The 12574-nt window shown below is 45.3% G+C and overlaps 1 protein-coding gene across 7 annotated transcripts in view; it reads left to right on the forward strand.

Moving 5' to 3' along the window:
- clockb (clock circadian regulator b) overlaps nt 1-12574 on the forward strand; it is a 112015-nt gene that overhangs the window by 80843 nt on the left and 18598 nt on the right. For 4 of the 7 annotated variants that reach the window (XM_060916558.1, XM_060916557.1, XM_060916561.1 and 1 more), the window contains exons 14-17: nt 381-531; nt 3752-3846; nt 5886-5951; nt 6478-6627. In XM_060916558.1, coding sequence (XP_060772541.1) covers nt 381-531; nt 3752-3846; nt 5886-5951; nt 6478-6627 — 462 coding nt within the window. The remainder of the gene's footprint in view (nt 1-380; nt 532-3751; nt 3847-5885; nt 5952-6477; nt 6628-12574) is intronic. The other 3 variants (XM_060916559.1, XM_060916562.1, XM_060916563.1) reach the window with 2 other exon arrangements.

Here is a 12574-nt window from a genome sequence, read left to right on the forward strand (position 1 = left end):
CGCAATTGTGTCTCCAACTAGTCGCAGGCTGTCGCAGCCCAGTGAGATACACTCACACTTCCTGTCTCATGGAAACTGACTTGAGAAGGGTTCGTGACAGCTTTGCGACACCAGCGACGCATTTGCGGCTATTTTGAGAGAAATTTTTTGAACGTGTTCAAAATTTCAGCGATGAAGGAGCGACACTTTGCGACTCATGCGAGGAAATTGAGAAGCCCCGCGAATGTTTCAAGGCACTTTTGAAACTCTCTCGCAAATGACGTTCGCAATTTGTCGCAAGCTGTCGCAGCCGAGTGAGATACTGGCTTAACTTGGGACAGGTCCTAACAGGTTGTGGACAGCTTTTGGTTTATTTAAACCGTCCCTATTCCTCTCTCTAGCAGTCTCAGGACTCTGGTTCTGAATCCCAGTTAAACACCTCCAGCCTAAAGGAGGTGCTAGAGCAATTCGATCATGGCCACACACCATCCACCTCCTCACACAGCTCCCACAAGTCATCGTGCACAGCCACGTCTGATAGCACGTGCACCTGTAAGTGCCACTGTAACTTTTTTTTTTTTTTGTAATGCATTGGTTTGGATATTAATTTGTCGTGTTTGTGAAATATCACAGAAATCCTGATTTTACCAGATTTTTAAAACCAAAAAACAAACTGGTGTTTCTAGTCATTTTACAATGCATGGTTTTTGCGATTTAAATTTTTTTTTTTTTGTCATTTTATTTACTACAACAGAGTAAAATTGTGTTGCATTGTGTGAAATCAGGATGAATGGTCTCCTCCAAATATATTGGAATGGCAAGGCCAATTCAGTTGTTTTTCCTATACACTGAAGACATTTGGGTTTGAAATTAAAAGATGAATGAGACAATAAATCAGAATTTAAGTTTTGATTTCCAGACATTTACATCTAGATGTGTTAAACAACTTGGAACATTTGTACCTTTTGTTTAACCCACCCATTTTTTTCCCTAAGTGATCAAAAATATTGGAACATGTGGCTGGCTGACTGACAGGTGTTTCTTGTTGTCCTGTTAGATTGATTTTGATTTTTTGTTTGTTTGTTTGTTTGTTTGTTTAAATAGTTAATAGCTCCGAATGTTTACTCTTGGTTTTATCCCTGGGTTTCACCTGTGAAGACTGCATTTGTTGATGAAAAGGATAAACCAACATGAAGACCAGAGAGCTGTCTATGGGAGAAAAGCAAGCCATTTTGAAGCTGAGAAATTGCACAAGCATTGGGCATAGTCAGTACAACAATTTGGAATGAAAAGGAAAGAAACTACTGATTTACTAACAGCCAGACATCGAGCAGGTTAGCCAAGGAAAATGACAGCAGTTGATGGTGGAAACATTAGCCACTTTTACACAGCTTGTTCAAGGCAGGAATTTTGTACCTGTTTCCATCACCACCTTCCTGTGTAAAAGGTATGGAATATGGAAACCCCCCCCCCCCCCCCCCCCCCATGGCATCGCAGTCAGAACGGTTGATAGAACTGGAATCGACGTCTTTTGGTGTAAAAGGGACAGGTGGCATTGCGGAACAGGGGTGTGATGTTTTTGACACTGATGATGTTCTTTCCAAGACCAGCACAAATTCAAACGTCTCCACCTACAATGTCTAAGATCTGTGTACCATTCTGCCTCAAATGCCTTCCTACTTCAGTTTCTCCTCCAGCATGTTTCTGATTGCACAGACGCGATGCTCACCAACTTTGCTTGCGTTTGAAGAGTGGTATAAACATGCACGGCTAGCATAAGCACCAACACTTGGTTCTCCCACCGTTATTGTTTTGAAAGCGGTGCCGGTATGCTCAGGATATTCATATTTCTGATGCATAGCATATTATACATCGTACTAGATGCAAGACATTCCTCTGTTACCCCTTTTCCACCAAGAGGGAACAGGTTCTGTTGTTCGCACCCCAAATTTTGAACCATTTGAATATTTGGACCAAAAATAATTTGGTTTGGAGCCTGAAAAGTTGGTTCCTGACTGGAACCAAAATATACCTGGTTTTTCCGGTGCAAATCGTGATATCAGTGGGTGTCTTTAGTACGGAGAGGAAGCGGTGCGCAGCAGTGGAGAAGACAACGGAAAAGGATTCAATTTCAGAAAAAATGGACCGAAAACAAATTTCTGCAATAACTGGACAAAAGTTCGCAGATAATCACTGTGCTCCACCATCTTGCTACTCCTCCTGTTTACTCCCATTGTGAATTTCCATGATGCGTCCTTGATTACATTGGTTCTGCTCAAAATTGGTGAAAACATTGGGTCAGTTCTAGTCTGGTTAACACCAGACCATATCACAAGTGAAATATGGTCTGGAATCTGCCTATTGAATTTCTCGTAGGGGAGGTGTGGTTTACGATTGTCAATGGCCGTTTATTGGACGTTGTGAATGTCTATCATTTGGCGTATACGTAGCCCATGGCCAATCATGGCAGTTGTACCGGGTGACGTAGTTAGAGCGACGAAGAAGAGAAGGAAAGAGAAGGCAAAACAAAAATAGGAAAACAATGGCACCAAAATTATTTCACTTGTGATATGGTCTGGTGTTAACCAGACTAATTCAGAACAGTGTCTAAAGCTTGATCGAAAGTTTGGTTCGTATCGCTCGCCGCCATGTTAAATGTGATCCGTAAACAGTCCCAAATAAACTACAAGCTTCCGTCTGTCGAGCAGTACGCGTCACCGTCTTTCCACCCCTCCCCACTCTCTGATTGGCTCCCTAACTCAGGCGAGCCTTTAGACCATAGTTTCCATGCTGTCTTTTCAGATCGGAACGATTGTGCAAAGCAGCATGGGATTTCCCAGGCTAGGTCAGTTCGCTAACTGGCACCAAAATTCAAAGAATACTGAACAGAACTGGTTCAAGTACCCATTCCCTGTTAGTCAAAGGTTCCCTGTTTGGTTGTATGTTGCACGTCATGCCTCTGCTTCCGGAACGCTGGAACATGATGTAAAAACACACACTGGCGCTACTTTTATGCCATCTTTTAGTTGGTTTAGTGTAAACGGTGTTTTTACATCATGTTCCAGCGTTCCGGAAGCAGAGGCATGATGTGCAACATACAACCAAACAGGGAACCTTTGACTAACAGGGAATGGGTACTTGAACCAGTTCTGTTCAGTATTCTTTGAATTTTGGTGCCAGTTAGCGAACTGACCTAGCCTGGGAAATCCCATGCTGCTTTGCACAATCGTTCCGATCTGAAAAGACAGCATGTAAAACAGCCAATAAAACGAGGAGTCTTATTAACGACAATATTGTGGAATATCTGTGTAAAACTGGCTATTATGAGCGCTGTAAAGGAAAAACCCCAAAACAAGTCTGTGACCTCACCAACAACTTCCATAGGGCAGGGCTGAAGATCTCACAATCCACCTTTTGAAGACGCATGGAGGCTGTATTAAAAGATGCAACCTTTTCATCATGGTAAGAATTGGAGGGCTGAATTGGCAAAGAAGTGTACATGATCGAATTCATCTTCTGATCTCAAACGCACGTCATCGTATAGCAAAAACAAAATAATTGACCTTGCTGTTCCAGTACTTTCAGAGGGGACTGTAACTAGGAAACGCAATTAAAGAAATTTTAAAGCAGTCATGACCATTGAAGAGCCAGTCCTATCTGAGGAGTCCTGCTGTTTTGGATGTGATGACTCACTCAATAATAATAATAATAATTGCTTTAGTGATTTTTAACCACAGTCTGATTATTCAGTCATGTCCTGTTTCTGTCTCAGCCACCCCCACTAAGCTGCAGATGGACGTGAGCACTCCGCCTCAGCCTAGCACCGTCGACATGACTCTACAGTGCCGCTCCTCTGTCAGCAGCCAGGTGGGGCACCTTTCATATGAAAGTCTAATCACAGATGACCATGCATCAGTGTTGTAGTCGAGTCACTAAACCTCAAGTCAGAGTCCAGTCTCAAGTCCCCAGTGTTCAAGTCCAAGTCATTAAAAAAAATTCCAAGTCGAGTCCACTATTGAGCCGAGAACAAGACTCCAGCTGCACCATTTGATGGTGGCTGTTTCAGCGCCATTAACATTTAGTTTGTTCCTGACCATTGATGTATGAACAGGTGAATGTGCATTCTTTTTGTCAGGGAGTGCAAAGTATTCTGTCAGAGATGGTTCTGAGACGAATGTAAGTGCAGAAGGTGCGTTTATTAATACAAGTGAAGACAGGTAAACCACCCAGAACGGCAGGTAAAACAGTGAAACAGGCAACAGGTCGAGCGAGGCACAAACAGGCCATCGTAGACTCGGCAGAATCAAAGACAAGAAACAGGAAATCAAACAAGGAAATAAGTCTCGGTATTGTGTCTGCAATGCGACTCAATACTTCGCAAAGCATTGAGTTCACAGTTTTTATATAGGTGCGCTGATTGCGCCTTAATCCTGTGCAGGTGCGAGTCGTTTACAGCGCACGCGAGAGTCTGCTTGGCGCACATGCTTTCCCGAGTCTATCTGATGCATACACCAAGGTGCGCAGGTGTGACACACTCTTGCACGAAATTGGTACAAAATCAATGTAGATATAAATATCTTGTGCCAAATTATTATGGCGTGTTACAAACAAAAAATAAAGGAAAAAAATCTGAGTCCTCGTCTCCAATTTACGAGTCCTAATGCAGTTAATGCACGAGTCCGAGTCATCAGTGCTCGAGTCCAAGTCGAGTCGCAAGTCCTTAAAATTAAGGCACGAGTCGGACTCGAGTACTACCAGCCTGCTATGCATGATGATGCAAATTTTGAGCTGTAATTCACCGGACTCAACTTGGAGTTGCCTGCTTCATTTAAAGTCTTGGGAAATGGCAGAATAGAGAAATGTATTTATTTCTGTGCACATACCCAGATTACATGCATGACTGCAAAGTAGCATTGATGGTACATTTTAACTGATTTTAAAGTATTTGGATTGAAATGCTTAAAATTTGATTGTAGGTGAAGATAGTGACGTCTGTACGGAAGCCGCGAGAGGCCCTTCATATAATCTTTTTTTTTTTTTTTATTCATCTTGTTATCCCGAGATAACGACATAATTAATTCAGGATCTCGAGAAAACAACACAACTAATTCGAGATCTCGAGAAAACAAGACAATTACTCCGTGATCTCGAGAAAACAAGACAATTATTCCGTGATCTCGAAAAAACAGCGGAGATTTCTAGCAGAGCTGCGCCCCCTGTGGGTCAGACAACGAAGACTTAGAAATTGGCGGACATGTAACAGAGCAGAAATGGCTTTTTACGATGCCTTGAGAGAGAGGGGGGTCCCAGAGGAGAACATCATCCCTTATTAAAAGACTTGATGCAGTCTCTCCCTGTGTCAACCCCTGATCAAAATATTGCCTTATTAGGTGATCGATTATTCCAGACATTCTAATGACCAAAGTTGCGTCTATACAGAATGAGAAATAGCCCCAAAGTCAGCATATCGCAAGTCTCTTGGCGCACCTGAATGAACCATTTCTCAGCTGTTTACTCGAGATCATGAAATAATTTTGTTTTCTCGAGATCTCGGAATAACGGTTTTGTTTTCTCAAGATCTCGAATTAGTTGTGTTGTTTTCTCGAGATCCTGAATTAATTATGTCGTTATCTCGGGATAACAAGGTGAATTTAAAAAAAAAAGGATTATATGAAGGGCCTCTCTCGGCTTCCGTACGTCTGCTTCTGTTTATGATTTCTAACACACAACCTATTTCTGGGAGGCGTTTCAAAATGGCTTTTATTTAGAGAACAGGAAACATGCTCAGTATATGGATCTTCTTTGAGGTCTCTCTTTAATTTTAAGCTCGCTTTGAGAATGCTGGAAGAGTATGAAGACACTGGGTTTTTTTTTTAAAAAAACCACTTTTTTTTCTCTCCCCATAGAATATTCACACAAGTTCTCCTGTTCAAGTTAACCAGCAGCAGCAACAACCTCAACATAATACACGGGTAACAACCTTCTAGGAGTCGTTTATCCCTTACTGTCTCTGCAGCATCAGCTTGGATGGTAGTTCCAGCTGCGGGTTACTAATTTTTCAAAGCACAGCTCCCTAGCACTGAAAATTGTACAACTTCCCTTTGCATCACTCTTAACAAGCTTATTTTCGCGTCTATTTTATTAACCAAATGTCATGTAGTGAGGGGAATCCTGAAGCACGCCCCCCCCTTTTTTATTTTTTATATAAACCGTAGCATTTTACTTTCAAAGAAACAAGTGTTCCATAAATAACGTCCTGAGTTTGAGTCAGAACTCAAGATGGCCAAAAGTAAATAAACGTAAAAACAAACTTGAAAGAGTAGTTCACTGTTTTTTTTTTGGGGGGGGGGGGCTTTTGCTTTTTTTTTTTTTTTTTCCTTTTCCCCTGAAAGCCTCCTGTACCTTATAGCTTATTGATAGACTCTTGATTTCTGTCTACATTTGATGACTCGAATGCATTCCATCAGTGTTATGATGGTGTAAACTGTGTGTGTGTAGCAATACTCTGCACAGTTGAACGCCATGCAGCATCTGAAGGAACAGTTGGAACAGAGGACGCAGATGATCGAAGCCAATATTAAAAAGCAGCAGGAAGAACTGAGGCAAATTCACGCGCAGCTTCAGAAGGTGCAGGGCCAGGGCCTTCAGGTATTTCCTCACTGAAACACATTTACACACCATCTTAAAGGGATCAAATTATACTGGGTTACGCTGCATTTTAGTACGTGACGCTTAAAAGACTACACAGTGAAAGATCTCAGCGAAAAATGGACGTCAGGGCCTTAGGCGTTTGCTAGATTTCTAGATGAACGTACGGTGAGGGGTTTCGATTTGCACCTCAGGTCATGACCGTAATCACAACAACGGCAGAAAGTTTGAAAGAGAAACGGAGCTCGACAGTCTGTTCTAACATTTTCCGTTTTTGAAATCGCTAAACATTAGCGATGTTCTGGCTGTGATGTGCCATTTCGTTGTTGTTGTCGCCTTCTGTCTCGAAAGACAATGGACTGCGCCTGGATTGTCGTCGTCATCATAGTTTCCTGCCTGGTGCATTTCCAGCTTTGGGGCGCTTCTGAATGGATGGAGGTGGAAATCTGACATCCATCAGTCGCAGGAGGGCTGCCTTTTCCATCATGGCTTTTCTTGGGCGTCAACTCCCAGTAGCTTTTCAAGCTTCGTCCATGCTCTCCTAGACGTTCTTACATCAAAGAATGCCTGTTTTTGCAGGGCATCATGGCCATATCTGCCGACATGACAAATATACTTCAAATGTTGGCAGTAGCAGAACTTGCGGATAGGTAGTGTGTCGGTTCATTGTAAAGCAGCGTCGGCTGTGACTGTAAAGTCCAATTCTGGAGCAGCAGTCTCTGTCGCAGTTGCTGGATATGAACCCTGATGGTAGCGAGGGTGCAGGAGCTGCTCTCTCTCGTCATCGTTCCCTTTTTGCCTCAGCTCTCTTGACACCAGTCTTGACACATCGCCAGTTGCTGCGGTCGGTTGCAGCTGCTTCCCACGAGTCTGGGTTGATGTCAGCAGACTTCATGTCCCTCTTGCATACGTCCTTGTAACGTAGCATCAGGCGGCCAACTTGTCTGGAGCCTGAGGTGAGTTTGCCATCCTTTGGGAGGTGTCCATCATCCATATGACGAACAGGGCCAAGCCATCGCAGGTGTCTCTGGGACAGGATTGCAAACATGCTGAGTGTGTTTGCCCGCTCGAGGATCTCCTTATTGGGAACTCTGTCATACCACGATATGCCCAAGATGCAGCGCATGCAACATAGGTGGAAGGTATTGAGGCATTGCTTTGGTTGCGTATAAGCTGTCCACGTTTCACTGCTGTAGGGCAGAGTGCCCAGTACACAGGCATTGTACACTGCAGTCTTCGTATTTGTGGTCAGCTTGTCATTCTCCCATACTCTTTTGGGACAGTCGTGACATGGCAAATGCTGCTTTGCCAATGTGCTTGTTGATCTCTGTATCAAGGGTCAGGCTGTTGGAGATCGTGGAGCCAAGGTACGTGAAGTCCTTGACCATTTCCAGAGTGTGATCCCCAATGGAGATGTTGGGTGTGTCGCTGACTAGGTGGCAGCGGTGGGCAAGATGAGAGTGACGGAGCTGTTGTATGCGGATGACGTGGTAATTTTTTCGAAAGATATCGAAGAACTTAATCAGATCCTTGCTATATATGACAGAACATCATCAGGATTCGGATTTCAGATGTCTGTTTTAGAATAAGAGTCCATGGCATTCATTGTCGACGAGTCGATCAAGACTCAGAAATCCCCACTATCTGTAAATAACATCAGCATAAAGAATGTCAAGGAGTTTCGATACCTGGGTCATATAATTACTAACACAAAAAAAAATTATCTGCAGCTTTGCACTCAAGAATTGAGATTAGATTAGATAAAACTTTATTGATCCCTTTGGGAGGGTTCCCTCAGGGAAATTAAGATTCCAGCAGCATCATTACAGATAAACAGAGAAAAGAAATAGAGACAACTTCTAGATAATTAAAATAAGTATTTACATATACAAATATAAAAGAATAAGATATGGGGAAGGGGGAAAGGGGGGAGAAGTGGGGTTAGGGTAAGTATGTGGGGGGGGGCAGGAAAGATCTTGCACTTTATATTGCACATTGTCTGGTATTGCTTATTGTTAGGCTAGGCTACTGCTCCTTCCTGTCCTCTGTCCTCCTGTTACCCCTCCTCCCCCCCAGAGAGAAGTTGTACAGTCTGATGGCGTGAAGGACAAAGGAGTTTTTGAGTCTGTTCGTCCTGCACTTGGGAAGGAGCATTCTGTCACTGAACAGGCTCCTCTGGTTGCTAATGACGGTGTGCAGAGGGTGACTGGCATCGTCCATGATGTTCAATAGTTTTTCCATAGACCTCTTCTCTGCCACTGTCACCAGAGAGTCCAGCTTCATGCCGACCACAGAGCCGGCCTGCCTGATCAGTTTGTCCAGCCTGGATGTGTCCTCCTTGGATGTGCTGCCCCCCCAGCACACCATGGTGTAAAACAGGACACTGGCGACCACAGACTGATAGAACATCCACAGGAGTTTCCTGCAGATGTTAAAGGACCGCAGCCTCCTAAGGAAGTATAGCCTGCTCTGTACCTTCCTATATAAGTGTTTGGTGTTGCAAGTCCAGTCCAGCTTGCTGTCCAGCCACAACCTGAGGTACTTGTAGGAATCCACAGCCTCCACCTCGACTCCCTCAATCAGAACTGGTCGTGACCTTGGTCTGGACCTCCCAAAGTCAATAACTAGCTCCTTGGTCTTCAAGGTGTTGAGCTGCAGATGGTTCCTGTTGCACCACACAGCAAAGTCCCTCACCAGGCTCCTATACTCCTCCTCTCTGTCGTCACTGATACACCCAACGATGGCTGTATCATCGGCAAGCTTCTGAATGTGACACAGCCCCGAGTTGTAGCAGAAGTCTGCGGTGTAGAGGGTGAAGAGAAGAGGGGCCAGCACCGTGCCCTGGGGTGCTCCGGTGCTGCTAATCACAGTGTCAGACGTGATGTCCTTCAGCCTGACATACTGCGGCCTGTCAGTGAGGTAGCTGGAGATCCTGGTGACCAGGCAGGGGTCCACTCGCATCCTGTTCAGTTTGTCCTGAAGCAGTAGGGGCTGGATGGTGTTGAAGGCACTCGAAGTCCAAGAAGAGGATCCTCACTCTGCCATTTCCCTTATCCAGATGCGAGTGGGCTCGGTGTAGCAGGTAGAGGATGGCGTCTTCCACACCGACACCTGCCTGGTACGCAAACTGCAGACAGTCCTGGGCATGTTGTACCTGGGGTCTGAGGAGGCTGAGGAAGAGCTGCTCCAAGGTCGTCATCAGATGTGAAGTGAGTGCCACCGGTCGGAAGTCGTTCAGCTCGCTGGGCCAATTCTTTTTGGGAACTGGAACGATACATGATGCCTTCCAGAGGATGGGCACTCTCCCCAGCTGCAGGCTGAGGTTGAAGATGCGTTGGAGTGGTTCACCCACTTCAGCAGCGCAGGTCTTCAGTAGTCGGGGGCACACCTTGTCCGGGCCTGCTGCTTTCCTGGGGTGAAGCTTCCTCAGTTGGCTTCTGACCTGGTCTGCAGTAATGCATAGAGGAGTCCGTGTTGAGGAGGGGGCTGCTGTGATGACTGGGGGGAGGTGTGCTGAGGGAAGAAGGAGAGATGGCTGCAGTGAGGGAGAGGGTGGGGGGATGTGGGCTGGTTGAACTGATTGAAGAAGTCATTCAACTCATTCGCCCTCTCCACTGTCCCCTCAACGACTCTGGTCTTTGTATTGTGGGCTGTGATGGTTTTTACACCTTCCCAGACCTCCCTCATGCTGTTCTCCTTCAGCTTCTGCTCCACCTTTCTCCTGTAGCTGTCCTTAGCTTCCCTCATGCAGCGTTTTACCTCCTGCTGTGCTGCTTTCATCGCCTCCCTATCCCTGCTCCTGAAGGCGGCCTTCTTCCTGTTGAGGACAGCTTTGACTTCCTGTGTTACCCATGGCTTGTTATTAGGGTAACACCATACAGTCTTAGCGGGGGAGACCACGTCTGCACAGAAGTTGAGGTAATCTGTCACAGTGTGTCAGCCCCTCTATGTCCTCACAGTGTGGGCTAAGCAGCACATCCCAGTCTGTGATGTCATAGCAGTCTCTGAGGGCATCTTCCATTTCAGGGGACCACCTCCTGATGGAGCTAGTTGTTGCAGGCTGCCTTTGAACCAGGGGGGTGTACTTCAGCTGTAGAAGAACCAGGTTGTGGTCAGACTTCCCTAGTGGGGGGAGGGGTGTGACTCTGTATGCATCTCTCACATTAGCAGACAGCAAGTCATTTGTCCTGTTGTTCCTTCTTGGACAATCCACAGCCTGGTAAAAAGCAGCCAAAGTAGAGTCCAAAGTAGCGTGATTAAAGTCCCCAGAAATGATGATAAATGCCTCAGGGTGCTGTGTCTGCAGCCTTGTTGTGACAGAGTGAATCCTCTCACATGCAGCGGCTGCATCTGCCCTCGGAGGGATGTAAACACAGATGATCACGTGACCGAACCCCCTCGGCAGATAATATGGCCGCAGGCTAACGGCTAGCAGCTCCAAGTCCGGGCAACATAAAACTGTCTTTACGGAGATATGTCCCGGGTTACACCAGCGGTTGTTAACATAAATGATGAGTCCCCCACCTTTGCTTTTCCCGCATGTGTTAGTGTCTCTGTCGGCCCTCACAGCAGTGAATCCCCGCAGGTCCACGTTGGCATCCGGTACAAGGTGTGTTAGTCATGTCTCCATAAAGATAAATAAGCTGCTCTCCCTATAAATCCGCTGGTTGTTCAGAGCGAAAAGCTCGTTGACTTTATTCGCCAGCGAGTTCACATTCCCCATGATAACGGAGGGAATGGATGGTTTGTAGTGCTGCTGGTTGTCTGCTAGCCTAGCCTTTAGCTTAGCTCCAGCTTTGCAGCCCCTGGGTTTCCTCCTCAGCTCTGCCGGGATGGGGTGTCGTATCCCGGCTCGTCCCATTGTTTTCAGGGCCAGCAGCTCCTCTCTCGAATAAGTGAGAAAACTGGCTCCTGGTTGCATGTTAAAGTTAAATATATCCATGTTATATAGTTAAACACACCTATGTCTTCGTAAGAAAAGCAAAAAAGTAAAAAAAAAAAAAAAGGGTTTAAAGAGCTCAAAACTACAGAGCTACTGGAGAGGCAGCCGTCTCGCACAGCGTCCAAACGTAGCATTGCATCTGCTTTCCAAAAGTGGGAGGAAGTAAAGCACTGTCTGACTGATAAATAAATATATCGGAGCACGTGTATGAAGATCCTAACAGCATGTGAGTTCAAGATTGCTATATGGAATTCAAACACGAATTGTCAGCAGCCGACCTATACAAAATTGAGAACGTCTGGAATGGCTTTCTGAGAAAGACGGTAACAGGTAGATTTGCTAGAAAAAATGCTCCCTCTTGTGTCCAGAGAAAGAAAGGCGTAGATCCTGCAACTCAAGTAGGAGGTATCAACTGGGCCTTCAAGATTTCAAAAGAGCATCTACGCAAAATTACAAATTCATGTTCTATAAGGGACTTTTGCCACACCCAATATTTGAAATATATGGGCCATGTATGCTATATGGAAAACTGTGCTTTGCACATGTTTGACAAAAAAACTCCTAACAAGATCTGGAGCAATATCGAGATGTTGCTAGGGATCGACCAATCCCAAGCAAAGAGAACTATGATGGACTCTAATGAGTTTAATCGACTGTTAGATATTAGATTCTGCCTACAGTCGTGCCCTAAGGCCAAGAGTGGGCCATTTGGGGAAAAACTGATGATGATGATCTCCTGTTCCATCACGTTCATCTTATTTAGACTAATGGTGAGGCCAAATTCTTTGCAGGCGTGAGCCAGGCAGTTGATGAGCCTCTGAAGGTCCTTCCTGTGTGTAGGGCAGCTTCATCAGCAAAGAGTATTTCTGGGTAATAGTTGGCAGACTCTGATGTGCCATCTAGTGGACATCTATTTGCACCTTAGGCCCTGGTCACACTACTGCTCGCAATGGGTTTGTGAATACTTGATAAACTTGCTAACCTCACCAATCACATGATGCACGG

This window comes from Neoarius graeffei, chromosome 3 (genome assembly GCF_027579695.1).
Source record: "Neoarius graeffei isolate fNeoGra1 chromosome 3, fNeoGra1.pri, whole genome shotgun sequence".
NCBI lineage: Eukaryota > Metazoa > Chordata > Actinopteri > Siluriformes > Ariidae > Neoarius > Neoarius graeffei.